The 20,702-nt window shown below is 50.6% G+C and overlaps 1 protein-coding gene across 4 annotated transcripts in view; it reads right to left on the reverse strand.

Annotated features, from left to right (window-relative positions):
• Nucleotides 1–1,368: 1,368 nt before the first annotated feature.
• Nucleotides 1,369–20,702, reverse strand: part of VWA1 (von Willebrand factor A domain containing 1) — a 30,749-nt gene continuing 11,415 nt past the window's right edge. For 2 of the 4 annotated variants that reach the window (XM_014941515.1, XM_014941519.1), the window contains exons 3-7: nt 11,710–12,273; nt 6,404–6,682; nt 5,866–6,138; nt 4,321–4,590; nt 1,369–3,689 (exon numbers count right to left, since the gene is read on the reverse strand). In XM_014941515.1, coding sequence (XP_014797001.1) covers nt 3,649–3,689; nt 4,321–4,590; nt 5,866–6,138; nt 6,404–6,682; nt 11,710–12,273 — 1,427 coding nt within the window. In that variant the 3' untranslated portion in view covers nt 1,369–3,648. Of the gene's footprint in view, nt 3,690–4,320; nt 4,591–5,865; nt 6,139–6,403; nt 6,683–6,900; nt 7,050–11,709; nt 12,274–20,702 lie in introns of all 4 variants that reach the window. The other 2 variants (XM_014941516.1, XM_014941518.1) reach the window with 2 other exon arrangements.

Here is a 20,702-nt window from a genome sequence, read left to right on the forward strand (position 1 = left end):
CCCCCCGCCGCGCCCCCTCCACCACCGGTTCCCGGGGCCGGCGGGAGGGAGAGCCCGGCCGCGCCCGACGCCGCGTCCCCGCCGCCCGCGGGGGCCGCGCCGCGGTTCAGCCCGAAGAGCCAGGACATGACGGCGCCGCCGGCAGCACGCCCGCCCTCCCTCACGCACGCGGCAGGCGCGCGGGCGTGACGTCGCGCCCTTCCATTGGGCCGGGCATTGTCGCGTGCGTGGCGTCACAGCCCCCCCGCTCAGACCCTCTTCTGATTGGTGGAGCGAAGCGGCGGGCTCGGCCAGGGAGGGGAATGCGATTGGCTGGGGTAGGGAGAGGGTGGGCGGGGCCTGAGGGCTGGGGACGGAGAGCGGAGAGGGACAAAATGGGGCGGGGCCATAGCAACGGGAGCGCGGCCGCGTTGCTAAGGGCCGAGAGAGGGGAAATGGACGCGCCTGTTCCCTGGAAAAAAGGTGGTTTTCGCCTGAAAATCTTGCTCCCGCTCAGGCGGCTCCTAACGCGGGCGAGGCCCGTGAAGCGGCTAGAGAAGGGGAGCGAGAAAAAAGAAAAAAGAAAAAAGAAAAAATGGCTGTAAAAGGCAGAAAACTCACTAAAGCTCACAAGTCTCCTGAGGAGAGGCTGAGGGAGCTGGGGGTGTTCAGCCTGGAGAAGAGGAGGCTGAGGAGAGACCTTATCCCTCTACAATTCCCTGAAAGGAGGGTGTAGAGAGGTGGGTTCCAGCTCTTCTCCTAAGGGACAGGCAACGGGACAAGAGGAAACGGCCTCAAGTTGTGCCAGGGGAGGTTTAGGATGGATATTGGGAACAATTTCTCCACCAAAAGTGTTGTCAAGCCTTGGAAGAGGCTGCCCAGGGAAATGGTGGGGTCACCATCCCTGGAGGTATTTAAATGCCGGGCAGACGTGGTGCTGAGGGACATGAGTTTGTCAGCGCTAAGAGTTGGACCTGATGATCTCAAAGGTCTCTTCCAACCTCGACAATTCTCTGATTTTATGTAAAATCCTGCAGCCTGGAACAGTGTAAAATGTAGAATTGTCCTGGCTTCAGCTGGGAAAGAGTTCATTTTCTTTCTAGTGATTGCTGTGACAGGAATGTCAACAACGCATATTGTTTTAATTGTTGCTAGGCAATGTTTATACTTCCAACCCAAACCATTCTATAATTCTGTGATTTCTGAAACATTTTTTTGAGGAAGTTCCATGTAATGAGACTCTGAAGTCATGAGTGGAATGCTTACTTTTCAGCCATTTAAAATGGAGATAAATACCAGCTTTTCAACCCATACCTCTCATTAGAACAAAAGCCGCACTTAACAGGTTTGCCCTTATTGCCATCAAGAACGAAGTAATCATGCAATAGCTCTTGTATTGTATATTTAATTGTCTTCAAAAGGATGCATTACAATTGGGAGCAGGGAGGGAATGACACATAAATGTATTAGTAAACTATGCAGGGGACTGTGCAAAATTAATTTCTGCCCTACAGCAAGAATGAACAAGATTATCTTTTATTGCATGAGAGATTCCAGAGGCTTGATCTTCCCCCGTCAGCACAGAGGCTCCATTAAGATTAATCAGTCACAAATGCACATTCCAAAGGAGAACACAAATCATACGAAACCTTCTTATTGAGTTAATGAATGACTCGTCTCCCTCCTCTCCCTTCCTCCCCTACAAGACAACAGCCCAGGGGAAATCCATAAACATAGACGTGACAAATTCGGCACTTGGGACACAAGGTCAGTGACAAAGTTCCTCCCGGCTCCAAATGGAGCTGGTTTAAGGAGTCCATAAGCAGAGCTAATGGAGCGACGCTGCACAGGGGGTCTCCAACATACAGCACAGCTTTAAAAACAAAGTTCCTCACATAGGACAATTAAGCAATAAATTTAAAATAGAGCAAGCATTACTGAGGGAAGATGTTCCCACTGACGCTGGGGTTTGTTACCAGAAAAGTTTATACATTTCTTTACAGCCCTAAGCCCTGAATTTTGGAAGCATACTGCTCTAATGGCTTTGTCACTAGGTATTAAAGTGGTTTTTTTCAGCTCCCCTTTCTAAAGAGTAGCTTAGTGACAGCAAATTCAAGCCTGGGGCCAAAGGGAATGAATCAAATTTACTCTTCTCCTCTAAAAACCTGATTTTTAAGTGTAGCTCAAGCTTAGCACTGGGTGGAAGCCCAGGACAAGACACTAAAGATGTGCTAGGTGTTTTCAGAGTGCAGAGGATAGAGTTTGGAATGGTAGTGCTGGAGACTTACTGCCCATAATTAGTCACAGAACAGGCTAATTAATCTCCATATAGCTTCTCTGCTAGCAGAACTCACTCCCGGTCTGGTGAGACTGGTGGCAGGTACGCACAGCAATTCAGTGGTCACGATCCAGGCAGAAGGAGGTGTGTATTTGAATGAGAGACAGCAATAACTGCTTTAGATGGTCTTGCTGTCTGGCTTTTCTTGCCTTAACCCTAACCTTAACTCCTTGAGCTCAGCTGAGAGCTCTGGAATAACCTGCCGGGCAAGCCAATTCCCAGGTTTTAGAGTTTCCTGCTCTCTCAGACTGATCCCAAACCCCAAGGAGATGACTTGGGGGAACTGAACCCTTTGGAAGTCCAGCTGGGATTTGTCGGTCATCGCAGCAGATGACTTTAATGCCAGCGCCAGGGGGAGAGTGGAAGAGTGTTGGTGAGACTCGAGAACTCAGCAGGCAGACAGTGGGCAAACGTTCCTGCTGGAGCTCTCTGACAGTGCTCCTCAGCCCTGACCGGGCACAGCCCTACCCTTCCCTACCCTCAGAGTTCACCGACCACTCTCTGCCATAAACCAGAGACCATCTGGGAACGCTAGACTGTCCCCACGCTTTATAAGAGGCAGGATGTCTTTTTATGAAGTGTCACCACGTCCTGGCCAAAGGCCAAGTGGGTTAACGACCTCTTTTCTTCCTCTTCTCAGAAATCCCGGTGGCTTTGACCCAAGCTCCACCACAAGCTGCATATTTTTGTGCTATTTGATTCTTATTTCTCCTAATGCTTTTTCCCTTCCATCCCTGAGCTGCTATACGTTTGGGATGCCTAATTTGAGCTACCAGTTGAGTACACTGGGTGAGCTGGAGGAAAGCTGCTCTTTGTCAGGTGCATCAGCTTCAGTGGCTGTTGCCAGCAGGAATGGATTTGGTCACACGTTATCTTTTTTTTTTTTTTTTCTGAGTGCAGGTGCCTGGAATGAAAGGCCAGGGCACCAAACAGCCATGTCCTGAACACACTCATAAGCTGCAAAAACAAAACTGTATCGACATTTAATAAATAGAGAACAGGCAGTAAGCAAGCAGTAGTGAAGATTCATCACTTCGCCTTTGGTTTGTTATTTGTCAGGGATATTTATATAAAAGAAGGTACAGGTTTGGGATCTATTAGTCAGGTTGGGTTTTCCATCCAGCCAAGCCAGACCTTTTAGGCTTTGGGAGAACTTGGCTGAGGACAGCCTTGTGGCTTGACAACCAGGACACCTCCAGGGACAGTGCAGGCTGGGAGATGATCTGTGAGTTTTCTGGTTTCCTCCCCTGATCCCTCCTTTTTTTTTTGTCCAAGTCTTTGTCCAAGCAAGATTCCTTGCTCTGCCGGGAACCAGTTCACTCCAGAGTCTGTCATGCTCTCTGTCTGTGCTTATACCCGTGGGCCTCTGTAGCTGGGAAGAACACAAAAAATATCATGTCAGCTTTGTCCACCAGTTCTCCAAATCTGATGAGTCAAAGATCCCCTCCCTGTGGGCACTCTCACTGCCGCCCCAGCCTCTTACTGGGAGAACACTGACACACAGCTGCTTTTTAGCTCTTCCTCCACAAGAATCCCTTTGTGTTCTGTGACAGAAAGTGGTGTCTGGGCAGTGGAAGGAGGGAAGAGGACGTGCTGTGCCTTAGCAGCTGGGTTTAACACTTCGCTTGTCCCTGCCACGTTGAAAAGTGGAGTAGCCAAGGCTTCAAATGACTTTTAAAGAGCGCTTCCAGCGCCCATGCCAGCTGTTATCCCGCCCTTCTTATCCCCAAGTAGTCGCAGGACTGTCTCCACTGCACACTTTTCCTCCCACCTGCAAACATAACACCACTAGGAGGAGCATTGCTTTTAAAAATGGGGAAAAGAGCCCATCTTTGGACAGTACCTCTTGGGCTGGTAGCTGTGATGAAGACCTTATGTCAAGCTAGCTGATGAGCAGGGGGTATTTCAGCCACGAGGGCTGCTCTGTGTTGGATCTCAGTGCCCTGTGGGACACTTTCCCTTGGCTAAAGCACCCCAGGACTCTGCCTTGGGCCCCAGCTCACCTGGCTGCATGTGCACCATGCGGCACAGCCCCTTGCCCGGCTGGTTCTTGTACACGGGCTTCACGCACACTTTGTTCATGGTGCCTGAAGCCAGGTCCGTGAGGAGCACGCTGTGGACCTGCGGCGAAACGCTGAGGACAGAGGAAGGGCCAATTTGCCGCCGGCATCTGACTCTGTAACCAAGGACTTTGCCATCGGCGGAGTCCCAGGAGGCTTTCAGGGTGTTGGGGCCCATGTCTTCAAAGCGAAGGTGCCTCACTTTGGAGCCCTCTAGAGAAAGAAGATTCATGTTACTGTGGGCCATTAGTATGGAGTGGTCCTTACCACCAAGCTCCTTGGTCCTCTGGAGGGGATTGCTGAGACAGGGTTACCAGCCAGCCTGGTTGTTCTCTGCTGTAGACACGCAATAGCCCATCTGCACTGGAGGAGCTCAGCCTAATTAGTCCTTAACTTTGTCCTGGTACCGGCACGAAACTCTTTTGTTGGCACTATTAGATGCTGGCTGGTCACCTCCCTCACCCTCAACTACTGTCATTCTCAGAGCTCCTCACTCCTGAGTTCCAATAAGAGCTAGATTTTGCCTCCTGTGATACCTTTATAGGTACCTCTTCAGAGCAGAAGCTTCTGCTGGTGAAATTTCCACCCCTCAGATGCCCAGGCACATGAAAGAAGAGACACTGAGGAGGTGAGAGGGAAAGGCATTTTTCTTTCTTGTTTAGGGACATCCAGAGATCTCCAAGTCCATTCTGCTCGTGCCTTCACCTGCAGCTTGGCAGTACACACGCCGTGACTGCACTCATGTTGTGTGTATCTGGTTTTCTTTCAGTCCTACGCCTTCTACATCTACTATATGCTCATGGCATAGAAGTGCTGTCCATCAGAAGCTGCAGCTTTCCCCTTCTCTCATCCCTCCCCAGTAACTGGGCTGAGTTCTCTGATTTCACCTAGAGGCAGATGACACACCAAAGAAGAGACACTGAGGAGGTGGGAGGGAAAGGCACTTTCCTTTCTTGTTTAGGGACATCCAGAGATCTCCAAGTCCATTCTGCTTGTGCCTGCACCTGCAGCTTGGCAGTACACACCCCATGACTGCACTCATGTTGTGTGTATCTGATTTTCTTTCAGTCCTACGCCTTCTACATCTACTATATGCTAATGGCATAGAAGTGCTGTTCATCAGAAGCTGCAGCTTTCCCCTTCTCACATCCCTCCCCAGTAACTGGGCTGAGTTCCCTGGTTTCACCTAGAGGCAGATGGATCTGTGAGAATGTGCCTGCACCTGCAGCTTGGCAGTACACACCCCATGACTGCACTCATGTTGTGTGTATCTGATTTTCTTTCAGTCCTACGCCTTCTACATCTACTATATGCTAATGGCATAGAAGTGCTGTTCATCAGAAGCTGCAGCTTTCCCCTTCTCACATCCCTCCCCAGTAACTGGGCTGAGTTCCCTGGTTTCACCTAGAGGCAGATGGATCTGTGAGAAGAAACCAGAGACTCCTCGTGCCCCCAGAGCTTCCTATCAGCAGGGCTCTGCTCACTCACCTTCCTGAGTGCATGCTTTGGCCGACAGGGACTTCTCCTTCCCCGATTTGTAGAGGGCAGTCACTGTCACTAGATAGGTTGTATTGGGTGTCAGATTCTCCACCGTGGTGCTGTTGTGCTTGCCATTCACCTCCAGCAGCTTCACCGAGTTCCCAGGGAGCGGTCCGTACAGGATCTGATAGCCCACCACGCTCTCCAGTGTAGGAGCCCAACTAACGTGGAAGCTGTGTGGCCCAGACTCCGAGATGAGAACCTGAACTGGGCTTACTTCCTCTGAAAGCAAAGTAAAAAGATGTGAGTGTGTAATTCAATGCATAAGAATGCTGTCAGAGGAGCATAAAACCCCTTGTTCTGGGCAGTCCAGGACATCTCTCTAAGGAAGGAACTGCCAGCTCATTACATTCTCTCCTGACCACAACCACCTGCCTCCTCCAACCAGACCATGAGGCTGTGGGATGCAGACCAAGGGCTGTCCCCTTGGCTTTGAGGCTCAGCACGGGGGAGACTTCCCCCTTGGACACAACTGTGCACATTTTACCTGCCAGTGTAGTAACCCTCGTTGTCTGGGGAGGGAAGTAGTGGACGTTGGATTCAGGAATGAGTGCCACCTCGTAAGTAGTTTCTGGTGCAAGGTTGCTGAGCACGAGGCTGGTGTGAGCCCCGGACACCTGCTTTGTCCTCTTCCTTGCTAGATCATCTGTGGGGCCATACTCTATGGTGTAGTAGCCAGTTTCTTGGGAGAGGAGTTCGGGCCACACCAGACGGAAGCTGCTTGAGGTGATATCTACTGCATGAAGATGATTTGCATGGATAACATCTGGAAGAGAAACAGTAGCGAGAAATCAGTGCTGACTTTAATGCACAGAACATGGCACATCTAAAATAGAGGCCCTTCTGGATGGGTGATGTAGCCTACAGCAGCACTGGATGAAGTGTGAGCCCCGGACACTTGTTTTGTCCTCTTCCTTGCTAGATCAGCTGTGGGGCCATACTCTATGGTGTAGTAGCCAGTTTCTTGGTGTGAGCCCCGGACACCTGCTTTGTCCTCTTCCTTGCTAGATCATCTGTGGGGCCATACTCTATGGTGTAGTAGCCAGTTTCTTGGGAGAGGAGTTCGGGCCACACCAGACGAAAGCTGCTTGAGGTGATATCTACTGCATGAAGATGATTTGCATGGATAACATCTGGAAGAGAAACAGTAGCGAGAAATCAGTGCTGACTTTAATGCACAGAACATGGCACATCTAAAATAGAGGCCCTTCTGGATGGGTGATGTAGCCTACAGCAGCACTGGATGACACTTGAAGTCACCTAGGGGTAACCAAGCCCCTTCGTAGCAATTCAGCAAACCAGACCCTCTTTGAAAAATTCAGGAACACAAAGCCAAATCCTTGAAGACAAACATAAAGTTAAAAAAAAAAGGTGAAACACATTTCAACAGAAGCAGCTGTTTGGGTTTTCACACCACTCCTACAAGACCCTTTCATTGAACAGGGCTTGCAAAGGCAATGCTGATGTCCCAACCGCCACGGGGTGGCATTTTGGCTAAAGCAATTGCTCCTGTGTGTCTGCACGACAGGCTTCAGCTCCAGAACACTACTGCAACCTGCCTCCCAGGCACGTCCAGCCTCAAAGCAGCTTGCCACAAGCCTCCACCTTGCTCTGCGAAGCCCCAGCTTCCCCTCTCCACCTCGTCCTCTGTGCTAAGGCCAAGCAGCACTGATGATCTGCTGTGACAGAGAGTCCTGGCACAGCAGGAACCACGTCCCTGCCCACCCAAGCCTGCCTTCTGCCACCAGGAATTAAACTGAAGAGGTCCAGCAAGTTCTGGGTAACCGCTACTGCCCAACAGATGTGTGGGAGTGACTGTGCCTGCCCAAACAGCAGCTTCCCACACCCGGGAAGACATTACCACATACCCAACGTGGCAAGCAGCGCTGGCACTTTCTGTGACAGAGCTGGAGACAGAATTCAGGTTCTGAAACTCCTGGGGTCAGCTCATCCCGAGCTCCCGGTGGAAATCACCTACCAGCGAAACCAAACCACTAGATTTTGTCATGTGTGTGAAGCAGCCTGGAGTGCGAAGAGACATATTTCTCCCTGCTTTTGTCCTATACCCCTTGTCTGGGAAGAAGGGGCAGCAACAGGGGACAGCCCAGCGTTTGCTGAGCCGGCTGCGTTCACCCCAGCTGAAGTCACTCCCTGCAGCGTTTCACAGAGCTCCATTGTTTTGTGACATTCAGCATTCAGAGCCACTCTCCAGCTATTTCCCCTCTCTCTCCCCCTGCACAGAGGCTTCTCTTCAAGGCTGCACTACCTTTGAGCTCTGGACACAAATACCTCTTCGGACACTCCACAGTTCCCCCACCTTCCTCTGCTACTTGACCCTCCTGAGCCCATCTTGGGCAGAATTCCACCATTCTCTGATCTTCCAAAGGGGTGGAAACACACAGGACTTTGTCTCTACCTCCAGAGAAGTGGCGTACAAAGACATAAAGATGCTCTTTTTTTTTAAAGAAAAGTTCGGACACTCCGCAGTTCCCCCACCTTCCTCTGCTACTTGACCCTCCTGAGCCCATCTTGGGCAGAATTCCACCATTCTCTGATCTTCCAAAGGGGTGGAAACACACAGGACTTTGTCTCTACCTCCAGAGAAGTGGCGTACAAAGACATAAAGATGCTCTTTTTTTTTAAAGAAAAGGATTTTTAAAAGCACCCTGAGCCTTAAAGAAGTGCATTTGCTCTGTGCAGCATCAAGCCTGAAACACAGTACCCTCCAGTTCAAGCTTAAATACTTAAATACACTGTAAGCAGCTCTCCCTGGCTGCCCATTCCACGGAGCTAAAGGGGGGCACAAAACCCTGCCCAGACCCACAGGGGAAGAGCTTTACACTCTCAGACTTGTCCTTTAACGGGGAGAAGATCAGCTCTCCTCCTCCGAGCTGCTCCCAGTCCCTGCCAACTTCCCCGTACCAAAGAAAGCAGCCTCAGTTTTTCCTCTGAGCTGTTCCTTGGCTCTCCCAGGTGGGCAGGAACGTTTTTGCCTGCCTGCTCCCGTCCCCACACACTGCCAGCAGCACTCCACCCGGCCGCAGCTCGGAGGGGAGACAGCACCACGGGGCTTGGGATGCTGCATCCCTTCCGTGAGCCCCGCAACTACCACTGGCCAAGCCACAAAGGAACAGGGAACAGGGGGAGAGGCCTCAGCACCACAAGTCCTGCCAAAAGCTCAGGGAATGGAAATAAGTGAGCTTGGAGGCAGGGCCTGGGGACACCGGGGATAAATCAGGCAGATTAACGTGACGGGGGGAAACACTTTGAGGACAGGCTGCAGGAACCCTCTGCCTCTCGTTGCTAGATCACAGATGCCTCGTGTTGTAAAGAGGGCAAAAAGCCCCAGAAAATAGGTGTCCCATGGTATGCCTCACAGGACCTCCTCTTCCCAGAGGGAAGCAGCAAAATAATCTTTGGGATTAGGCTGCCGTGGTTTAACCCCAGCCAAGCAGCCGCTCGCTCATTCCCCCTCTGCCCCCTCAGAAGGGCAGGGAGAAGAGGGAGAAAAGGGGGGAAAAGGGTAAAAACTTGCAGGAAATGTAGCTTGCTGCAATCTGCAGACTTGCTGTGTCAGGACTGTGTGCCAAGGAAGAAGAGGAGTGAAGGTACACATCCATCCCCACTCCCTGTCCTGTGCCCTTCTGCAGAGCAACTGTACTGCAGCTATGTCAGGTCTGCCTCCACAGGGAGGTGGAGGGAGGAGAGAAACTCTTGACAAAGCTCGTTTGTGCACCTACAAAAGGCTTTTAAAAAACAGTAGTGAGAGATAAAGATAAGATAGCAGAGGTAATGAAACCAGTCTGGGCCATTCCAGAGTTGGAAAGGTCTCATTTCTGTCTGCCAAGGATCCTGTCTGTCACTGCTATCCCAGGGGCCAGAAGCAGGAAGGGTGGTGGTGAGGGCTGCCTCCTCCAGGCAGGGAAGAGTGGACATACGTGGTTTTATTAAGGCTAACTCAGGTGATGTTTCCATCATCTGGTATTTTGCTTAAAGAACCAGCCCCTGGATTCATGTGGGAGTCTCACCTTCCATTAAAATCCCAGCCTAGTAGCTTTTGGACCTGGTGGATGCACAGAATATTGCCCTCAGCGATACAGCAGGGTATTTAGGACCTGTGCAGATCTTATGATCTTCAAGACCATCTTCTGCTGCAAGAATACGCAGGTGATTTCTCATTTGGGGATGCTATTTTATACCATCTGCATTCAGGATGCACTCGGAGCTGAAGCAGCCACTTGAAATGAAACATCTGGGGGGTCCGTGTGGCGTCTGGTGCAGTAGAAGGACTGGTGGTACTGCCCCATAGTCTTACAGGAGAGGTTGGAGGATTGGAGGAGAACATAGTCCCTGTGTGAGATTGTGTCAAATGACCATATTGGGAAATAGGAAGAAATTGCTACATGCGGAGGACTCTGTGGAAAGGGTTACTTGGACACTCCAAAGCCAGCTCTAACCAACGCACGTAGCAGAAGCCAAATGAAGAATTAAAACAGGATTTCCAAGGGAGAGAGAACCTCCAGAAAATGAATGGAAAGTCTGCAAAGTCATAGTAACTCCCTCGGCTTTCCAAACAAATCCAGAGGCATCTGGGAGGCTGAGGCTTTACAATCACGGGCACTCCCACCGTGATGGCGTTCAGAAAGAACGTGCCTTGTGGAGTGCAGCATGTAGATCAGCATGAGACATTCCTCCTGCCTTCCAAACGCCTGTCTCCTGGCCCAGGCTGTGGCCTTGGGTTTCCTCAGACCCTTTTCCTGGATGCTTTCAGAAACGGGACCGCTGAAAAATCAAACCTGCTGCCTGTTGTTGCTGCTCTCTGCGCAGCAACCGCCACAACCGCGCGAGCAACAAAGAGGCAGCACTTGGGCTGTGGAGCTTAACAAGTTAGGGCTGGGATTTCCTTCCAAAGGGCTGTGCTAGCCAAGTCGGGCTACAGATCTGGCGGACGCGGAACACGTTGCAACAGGGGCTTTATGGAACAAAAACATTCCTCTCCGACAGCCTTAACGCTGACAGCAACCACCATCCTTAATTGCTCTTTGTGAGAGGAAAAAAAACCCAACTGCCAGCCCCTCGTAGGCAGGAGTTAGAGAGCTCGGTGTGTGCCAGCCCCTGCGCCCGCACATGATGGTGTATAGAGGAATTCAGATCTGCCCTAGAGAAGAGTTTTAAAGGAGCTGACAGGAGCAAACCCTTCCCAGGCACACACGTCCCGCTTCATGTACTCGGTGTGTTCAGCACATTTGTGTTCTCCGCCTCCATCAGATGGCACGTGGCCAGACAGCGCTTCAAGAGAGAAAAATTCACCCTGAATGTGAAAAATCAGCTTCAAGGGGCTCAGGCACCTTGCTCCCCGAGTCAGCAGCCTCTTGCTGTAGTTAAATCACTGCCTGCTCGGGAAGCCTTTGGTTAACAATTAACTTGTGCAGGTGGGAGCATTTTCATACCGTGCTTCAGTTGTCCGGATGCCTGTGACCTGCATGATTCATTTCAAAGTCCTGTGGGTTTTTAAGGAATCCAGGCAGTGTGCTGCCTGAGCCTCCTTCCTTCATTAACAACTGAACAACTCATTACAAACACAGGTTCTGCTCACCAGCAGGTCTGCAGAAGGGAATTTGCCCCAGTCAGTCATGGGACCTGCCAAGGGGAATAAAGATATTTGTCCCAGACCTCCTAAAATCCTGGGTTTATACTTTAAGTAGCACATACTACTCACCCTGCAGAGCCAGACACGAACTCATACTCAGCCCTGTTGCAAACTCCCAGTGACCCAACCCAGCCCCACCGTACCTCGGATAGCATCTCGAAGCTCCTCTGTGATGATGGGTAGGTCATCAACATCCACAAAGTGCAGGTGCTTCTCGGGAGGTTGGCTGGCAGCAGCAGAGAGCTGCAGGTAGTTCCCCCGTCCAGTGCTGACGATGAAGACTGTTACTCCCATGTCCTTCAGGAGCTGCATGGGTTCAGAGATGTCATCGGTGGAGAAACCATCTGTCACCCAAACCAGTACCTTGGGCACATCTGGCCGGGCACCAGCTTCATTGCTGAAGAGCTTCTCCTTGGCATAGGAGAGGGCTTTGCCTGTGTTGGTGTCGCCCATGAGCTGTTGAGTGTCCCGGATGGCTTGTTGCAGAGTCCCACTGGACTGGTACCGGTCAAAGGGGAACTCCATGGTGGGCGTAGTGCTGATATGGATGATGCTGGCCTGGACATCTCTGGGGCCAATGGTGAAAGGTCGCATGAGATCCCACATGAATTCCTTGACTTTGGAAAACTCATAGTAGGAGACGCTGCCAGAGCTGTCCAGTAAGAAGAGGAGGTCTCCCTCTGAATTGGAAATAGATGGCTGGGGACCTAGAAAGGGAAGAGAGAGGGAGGTGTGTTAGTGAAATGGTGTGAACCCATCCCTGCACAGGCATCTGCTGGGAAAGCTTGGTTATCCCGGGCCAATTCACAGAATTCAGTGAGAATTTTGCTGGGTACAGACCCAGCTGAACAGCAGGATTGTGACCTGTATTGGACTATTTGTCTCCCCCCGCTTTCTTTGGGTTCAGTCTCACTTTGGGACATCACAGCTGCTCAGCTTCATCTAGACCCTGCCCAAACTGCCCAAGGAGAGAAGCCAAAGCACTGCAGTGGAGCTGGAAGGAGCTCTTGGAGGCATTGCAGGACATAAGCCCTGTGCTGATCTGCCCCGGGACCCTCTCAGCAGCACACTTCAAACACACCACACTGGGTTTCACGTTGGCCAAGAGGGTAAGAGACGTGCAAAGGAAGAGTTGGAGCACCTCAGTGACGCAGTAGCCCTGAGCATTGGTGGTGTGCTTGGTCCATCACTGTGAACGATGGCACAATATTCAAGCCCACAAGTGTTGTAGCTGTCGTACATCAATGGCCTTCCAACAAAGGTGAGGCTGATGATGCATCTCACCTACCTGCAGTGATGAGCTCTCCAGGGGCAGGGAGAGGAGCAACGATAGAAAAGACAGTGAGGAGGAACAATAACTGCCTTTTTCCTCCTTTCCGTTCACATGCATGATCCTTACTGTTCAGGGGCTACTTGGATGGCCAGAACAGAGCCCGTGTCTTGCAGAGAAAAAAGGCCAGTCATGGGAGAGGAGAGGCAGGCCAAAAGACTCTGAAAAACTGAGATGAAACACGCCTGACTTCAGGCTAGTGCCTGACTCCTGAGAAAATACAGCTCCTCGTGGAATGAGGGCAGGATGACTGCCTGATCTTCCTCTGGTCCAAAGTCAGTCTAGATGCATAACACGTGGGAGCAGAAAATACCATGGCAGCACTGAAGGGAGTAATTTCCCAGGACACTAATCTCACCTCCTCGTGCTTAGGTCCTGCAGGAGGACAGGGGGCTGGAACAGAGCAGGAACAGGCAGGGTAGAAGAGATGCCCCTGGACCTGACGCTGCAGGAACAACGGGAGCTCTGGCTCTGGAGCACACCTTGCACTTCCACATTTAGGAAACCTCACAACAGTCTTTCCAGGCACAGGTTATTAACCCGTGACAGAGAAACTGAAAGGCCAGAGCGGTGGGAAGAGGCACAGGAATGGGGGTAGAGCCAAAAGTACAACCCACAAGTCTTGGATTCCACTCTCAGTGCAGAAAACAATGCCTCTGAGCTACATCAGCTCGCACTGACACCCCATCTTGCACAACACCAGGCTGATCCCAAGTACTTTCTGCTCCGAGGTGGACATGTTCCAGGAGCTGGGAACATTCCTCACCAGCCTGAGCCGTGCCCCGTGCCAGGGAGCAGCCTCTGCCATCCAGAGCTGCTGCTCTGGGCTAACGAGTGGCTGCCCCAGAGGAAGAGGCAAACTGCTGGTCACAAAACCCAGAGCAACTGCCAAAGGCTTGAGAAGCAACTTTTTTGGGCCCGAGACAACTTACAGATTTATCCCATCTTCTGACAATGGCAGTGCCTGGAAAAAAAAGAAAAGAAAGAAAAAAAAAAAAGAGCTGTATCTGGAAAAGAAAGGAATGATAAAGAAACTTGATGAGAAAAACTGCTGGCTGGGAGCTCCCAGGAGAGGTGGCTGGTTTTCAGAACTGGCTGCCTCTGGGTTCGAAGGCTGCGGTCCACACACCACTGGCAGAAAGCTTCCCTGATTTATGCTGCTGCTGGCAGGAAAGCCTGCAGCGGAGGGACTCCTCCCTAGATCACTTTTGAAAAGCAGCTAGGCTAATTTGATGTTTTCTTGCTCTTCTGAATACACATTGACCTCCTTTCCCAGACGGTCTTAGGGGGAGCAGCACCTCAAATGGGCTCCAGGACAAGATGTCTGGGAAAGGGCTGCACGGACTCCTGTGGGCAGAAGAATGCAGTATGTCAGGCAGAACATGCTTATGAAGGTGTGGCCTGGAGTCCTGCTCCATTTGACCCATTTTCTAACAATTTCAATTAAACTGCTCTGCGGGAAGCACAAGCACATCAGGGACTCCTCCTTCTACTGCTCCTGGCTGGAACACCAATGATGGATTTGGAATTCTTTCAAGCATCAGCCTGCTTTCTGATGGCTTCTGAGGTGCAAGAAGGGAGGAAAGACCTTGGCCCAGAGAACCCTGACAGTGCATTTGGGCTCCTCTCTCAGTGAAGGGATCGGGGGTGTGGGATGGCCAAGCAATGTGTGCTCTGGAGCACAAATGGACTGGGTGCAGCACAGGGTGGGTGAGTGCTGGAGTCACCAGTGGGAGCCAAAACCACAAGGCAGCAGACAGCCGAATGGAAAGGCTCTCCTGAAGTTAATTGCTCCAAGGAGACAGCCCATGCAAACAGTTCTCCCCCTGCAGAAAGCCATGTCAAGGCAGGCCCAGAGACAGCAACGAGCCTGGCAGAGATGAGCAGGGGTTGCTAGGTCCCCACTGGGGCACTACGCCAGGAGGCAGGCAGGAGATGGCAAAATGAAGAGGAGGGAAAGGATGAAGGCAGAGGATGAGTGTGTGGGTACAAGGGGTGGATTACACGTCCTGACAGCGAAACCTAATGACCCAAGCCCAGAAATGATCACGAACCAGCAAGAGCACAGCCATCCAGGGCACAACACAAGGGGCTTGAGGGGGGAAAGAGAAGGTGGAGAAGTGGTTCAGGCTTGAGCCACAGGGAACTTGACCCTCTTTGCCCACTTTTCATTTGGACGGTCTTTACCCTGCTATTAACTTCCCTCACTGGGTACCATTCAGATGCTACTGGGGCAAGAGTGGCTGGGTCTGCCCCATGGCTGGAATGTCGATGTCTGTGTGCTCAGGAATGTCAGGGGAAGGAACACTGGAGAAAGGGACGTGTGTGCTGGGAATGCCCACAGGATGGGGGACAGCAGGGACACGTGTGAGTCGGGACAGCGCTTATTGCATGTGTTACAGAAATGGAGAACATTAAGGTTACTTGGAGGTGACTAAGGAAGAGATGCCAGGAGGAGATGGGAGCAGGACCTGCAATCTTCATGGATTTACAGCCAATTCTGCGTGACCCAGCGCAGCTCAGCCCTGTGCTGCAGACACACACACCCAGCAACTTGGCATCCAGAGCCGGGCAGAAAATAAAAGTGAAGTCCAGTGAGCTTTCCTGCTGGCCCATAGCAACACGCAATTTCATCACCACATCACAGAGTGGAGCTGAACCTGTGACCTACACCAGTTCCTAGAGCTCCCTACCTCCTAACAGCGTTCCAGCAGGGCAGAGCAACGAGGACTTTGTTTAGAGCTTCTGGCTGCATGAAGCAAGTCGAACACATGTAGCCACTGCTCCGTGCTTTCCCCTCCGCTTGGAAGAAGTACAAGCCACTTACTTGGCTGGCAAGCCACAGCGAGAGATCTTGGCAACAGGACTGCTGCCTCCCAGGAAGAAATCATACAATGGCTAGAGATGGAAGGGACCTTAAAAATCATCTATTTCCAAGCCCCCTGCCATGGGCAGGGACACCTTCCACCAGACGAGGTTGCTCAATCACTGTTTCTCCCCTCTGCTCTCACCAGTTGGAGGAGCGTCGCTCCTTACCCCAGTGTTGCAACAAACATCTGTGAAAGCTTTGGACCCTGGCAGAGCAGGGATCAATGGCCAAAGGACATCACTCACAAGTGGGAAACAGGGTCACACTCTGGGAGGGAAACTGGGAGTTCCCCACGAGGGCAAAGACGCAAGCAAAACCCCACCACTGCCAGGACTACCTTCATGGGTGAAAACCAGCATGGAACACCTGCTCAAAGGAGGAGAACATCAAAGCAGAGTCAAGAGACAAGCTCCCCCCCCCACCATCAAACTCCACTCTTGACTGCAACTTTGGGCCACCAAGATGTAATATCCTTTAAACATTGTTTTGACCCATCATATCAAACTGCACTCTTGACTGCAACTTTGGGCCACCAAGATGTAACATCCTTTAAACATTGTTTTGACCCATCATATGTTGCTGGAAATAGCTGGGTTAATTAGGAGGGTCTTCAAGAAGAGCTACAGCTTGACAGCATGATGTTCTGCCTGGAGAGTAGAAAGCACTAGTCAACAGCAACTGGTTAACAACTGGTTAACAAAAGCAGCAGTTACGCTGGTGGGCAGGTATAGATGTTTTGGAGCTAGAGGGATTGTCTGCGGGTGGAGTAGAAGGCTAATCCTTCATACAGGCAAATACCATCACAGTTACCTCTACTTGACACTCAGCCCCGCATAGGATGGAAACAAATTCCTCCCCTTTAGATTTTGTCAGCAGAAAGGATCCCTAAAAAAACCTACACCAAGGATCTCGCTGCATCAGGAGTGGGACAACGCTTGTAAAGGGACCAGACGCTCCATCGTCCTCCCCTACAGGTTTAGTTTTCTGATTCCCTCATCTCTCTTCCTGCTTTTTGTCCTTCATCCAAGGCAAACATGCCATCCCTGCCAGAGGTGGGGCCGAGGAGATTCGTTACCAGTAAATCCCCGCGTTACGCAAGCAGCTGCTGTTTTCAAGCAGTTTCCTTGCTTTACAGCAAAAAAAAAAAAGAAGACCGGCTGCTTGGCAAGATGCCAAGGAAAGATTTCTCACTTTTGGGTGGGATTCCGAGAGAAGGGGCATCCATTAGCACCTCCCTGTCTCCTCCCCTGTCAAGCCTTTGCTTCTGGAGGGCTGAGGAATAACTCCGCAGACCTCCTGTCGTTGCTGCTCCTGTGCTCTGCTCAAGTCTAGGTGTTGAGAGATACCAGTTGTTCAGCCTAAGTGAGTAAGTTTTAATTAGGGTAAATTACTTAGGGTTATCATCTGGTGGGATTTATTCTGTTTGCCCAGCTTTACTTGGCACGAGAGAGAATTTGAAATTGGAGATTTTGAGATTCAAAGATTTGCTGAAGCCTTTAGGCCACAATAGAGTTAATTTTAATAGAGTACACAATAGAGCACTTTTCCTAGCAGTGGTACAGTGCTGCGTTTAGTCTTTTAGTATGAGGAAAATATCCATGCTTTGGTATAGTGTTTTCCCTAAACCTGGGACTTTTAAGTTGCCCACATTCTGCCAGCAAAGGCAGGTGCACAAGAAGCATAAAACAGAAGATAAGGAGGCGACAACCCTCAGCAGAGACCAAATTGACAAGACAAGAGCAGCCAACAGCCAGCCTGGACACAGAGAGACAAGCCAAGAAGACCTCAGACCACAAATCTTAATATGGGAGCAAAATGTCACCATGGAGTCACCAAGCTGCCTATTGAAATATTTAGCTTTTCCAGGAGAAGAACAGCTGGTTGGACTTCCCTGTCTAACACCGAGATGCTGACAGGAGACATCCGCTGCAAGAGTTCCCTGCACACTCAGCTGGGACCTGAACACATGTCTGATTTACAGAGGACTTGGAACTTGAAGAGCACAGAGGATTTAACAGCCAAAAAAAAAAGATCACGTCCTGTCTTGGTTAGCTGTGTTTGAAATCCCATGTTTGTCTTCCCTTCTCGCTGTTTGGCCGTGTAAGTGAAGAAAAAAAAAAAGCCCTCCTACAAGTGGAGCCAGGTTTGGAGGCTGAAGAAGGCGGTTTGTGCTTCCCTCTGGCCCCTTGGGATCACAGTGAGAGGCAGGAGGAGAAAGGCACCACCTCTCCCAGAGAGAGAGGTGTCCCACCAAGCCAGCCAGGAGGTGTCTGACACTTAAAACCACGTCAGAGAGAGGCCCTTGCCATGGGAGACAGCTACATCACCCGTCTATATTAGGAGCTGAGCCCCACCAAGCAAAATATACTTGTGTGACTAAAAGCCCAAACTGCTTTTGCAGGTTCCAGCTCGTCCGTGCCACAGATTATAGGCTGGAGGTTGAGAAATGGCCCTTCAGACAAATTCCTCTGGCAGGAAGGAAGCTGGGTTGCCATCTCTTATGATCTTTTCAGGAGTTTCACTATCTCTGCTCTTTTATTTAGAGCCTCAAGGGTCCCGGAATGGTGGAATTATGCCAGGTACTGAGCTGTGCTTCAGAGATCAGTAAGTGCAGGGCCCTCTACAAAGTGTGTATGGATGGGATGTGTCTTTATCTGTCACTTGCTGCACTCACAGGGACGGCAGCATCCCCATCATTTTCTGCTGATGCTGCTCCAGGGTAACCAGGTAATGACAACCTGAGTTTCATTTATCCAAGCCCAAACTATCGCAAGGTTGTACTTTACACCGATGCAGCAGATCTGAATCTGGACCCAAAGAGGAAAGTGGTGGAACTGGTCATGCCATGCCCTGCCTTGACGTCGTGCCTTTGTGCGCTAAGTCAATAGCCATTGCCCTGAAAAACCTCATCTTTCTGGAGCACAGAATCACATGGGTTTGGAAGGGACCTCCTGAGCACAGAATCCCATGGGGTTGGAAGGGACCTCTGGAGATCATCTAGTCCAACCCCCTGCCAAAGCAGGTCCACCCAGAGCAGGTCCCACAGGAACTTGTCCAGGCGGGATTTGAATGTCTCCAGGGAAAGAGACTCCACTACCTCCCTGGGCAGCCTCCTCCAGGGCTTTGCCACCCTCACAGGAAAGAAGTTCCTCCTTGTGTTTAGGTGGAAGTTCTTATATTCAAGTTTGTGCCCATTTCCCCTTGTCCTGTCCCTGGGCTCCACTGAAAAAAGACCAGCCCCATCCTCCTGACACCCCCCTTTAAGTATTTATAATCATTGATCAGATCCCCCCTCAGCCTTCTCTTCTCAACAGAGAAGAGAACGCATGTCGAAGAACCACTGACCATTCAGTAGCTTCCTCATTTTGTCCACTGCAGCTGAGAATAAAGCCACAATCATCCACATTCAGTCACATCCCTCAGAAACAGAGTTATGGACGTGCCTCCTCTCATGTGTGGTCATGACACACCACCGTAGCACCTCCAGAGGAGAGCCAGCCCATGCCCAGGAGTGCTGCCAGACCGGCTGTTTGCTTAAGGTCGCTTTAGGGAGCACCGGGGAGGAGCTGAGAAGGTCCCACATCAAAGCTGCTGGGCAATGGGCACCTTGCCGACCAGGAGGCTCCTTTCCTCTACGGGTGCTCGGCGCCGAGCAAGCCACAGCCAGCACATCAATAACACAACACGCACAGCTTTGCCTCCGGAGCAAGGCACAACCCTCCTGGAAAGTCACGGCTTGATTTTTCACATACCCTGAAGATCTCAGCATTGTTTTCAGCCTGGGCTGGGGAGCTGCCACACGCACTCCCACGGCAGCAGAAATGCAGGACAATAGGAATAACTGCTGCCTGTGTGGGCATCGAGCACCACAAATACACCAGAGGCAGCAGGACCATTCCTGAACCAGCCAGTCTCACCGAGGGACAGAATCCTGTACCCTGTAAGGGGATCTGAGCAATAAACACACTCTGCTCCATACCAGAATCAGACCCCAGCAGCCTGGGCTGCTCTCTGAGGACCTCCTGTCCAGAGAGACAAGAGGTTCACTTCTCCTTTCACCCTGGATAACATTTCCCAGGTGGAGTGAAAACCAGATGCAGCCAGCAGTGTCCCTGCAGCCAAAGAACAGAACCTTTTTCTACTTGCGAACACAAGGCAGGACAAAAATAATTGCATCAGCTTCTCCATCACGTCGTGGGCTACTTCTGCCCAGCACAGCAGCACAGGAACCAGAAATGAGACATTCCCCTCCTCCCCGTCCCTTTCCCCACTGTCAGTTCTGTGAGACTGACCCCAAATCATTTTCCTGGAATAGTATCCAAGAGAAAGCATTTTACAGAGGAAATACAGCAGTTGAGTTACAGAGATTAGCAAGAGACCAAGGCAGCAGGTACAGCATCAATCACTGTTGTTACTTCTCTTAATTGGTGTCCCTCAGTACGTAGGTAACAGTGAGGAGTCAGGACTTTCTCTGTACGACTGCACTAAACTGCAAGTTTCTGAAACAAATTCCTTTCCGCTACTGGAAACAAGCAAGATAAAATTTCTTTCTATTATGGCAATTTTACAAAGGTTTTTTGTTTGTTTTGTCCTTGTGCCAGCAAAGAAACATACAAGTACCACATAGTTATGTTTTATATATATATCTATAGGTGTGTATAGACACGTCAAGCAGCAATGTAACTTCAGCTTTTATTCTGAAAAGGTTTTAAGGACTTTCTCCATACGATTGCACTAAACTGCAAGTTTCTGAAACAAATTCCTTTCCGCTACTGGAAACAAGCAAGATAAAATTTCTTTCTATTATGGCAATTTTACAAAGGTTTTTTGTTTGTTTTGTCCTTGTGCCAGCAAAGAAACATACAAGTACCACATAGTTATGTTTTATATATATATCTATAGGTGTGTATAGACACGTCAAGCAGCAATGTAACTTC

Source organism: Calidris pugnax, unplaced genomic scaffold (genome assembly GCF_001431845.1).
Source record: "Calidris pugnax isolate Ruff unplaced genomic scaffold, ASM143184v1 scaffold82, whole genome shotgun sequence".
Lineage (NCBI taxonomy): Eukaryota > Metazoa > Chordata > Aves > Charadriiformes > Scolopacidae > Calidris > Calidris pugnax.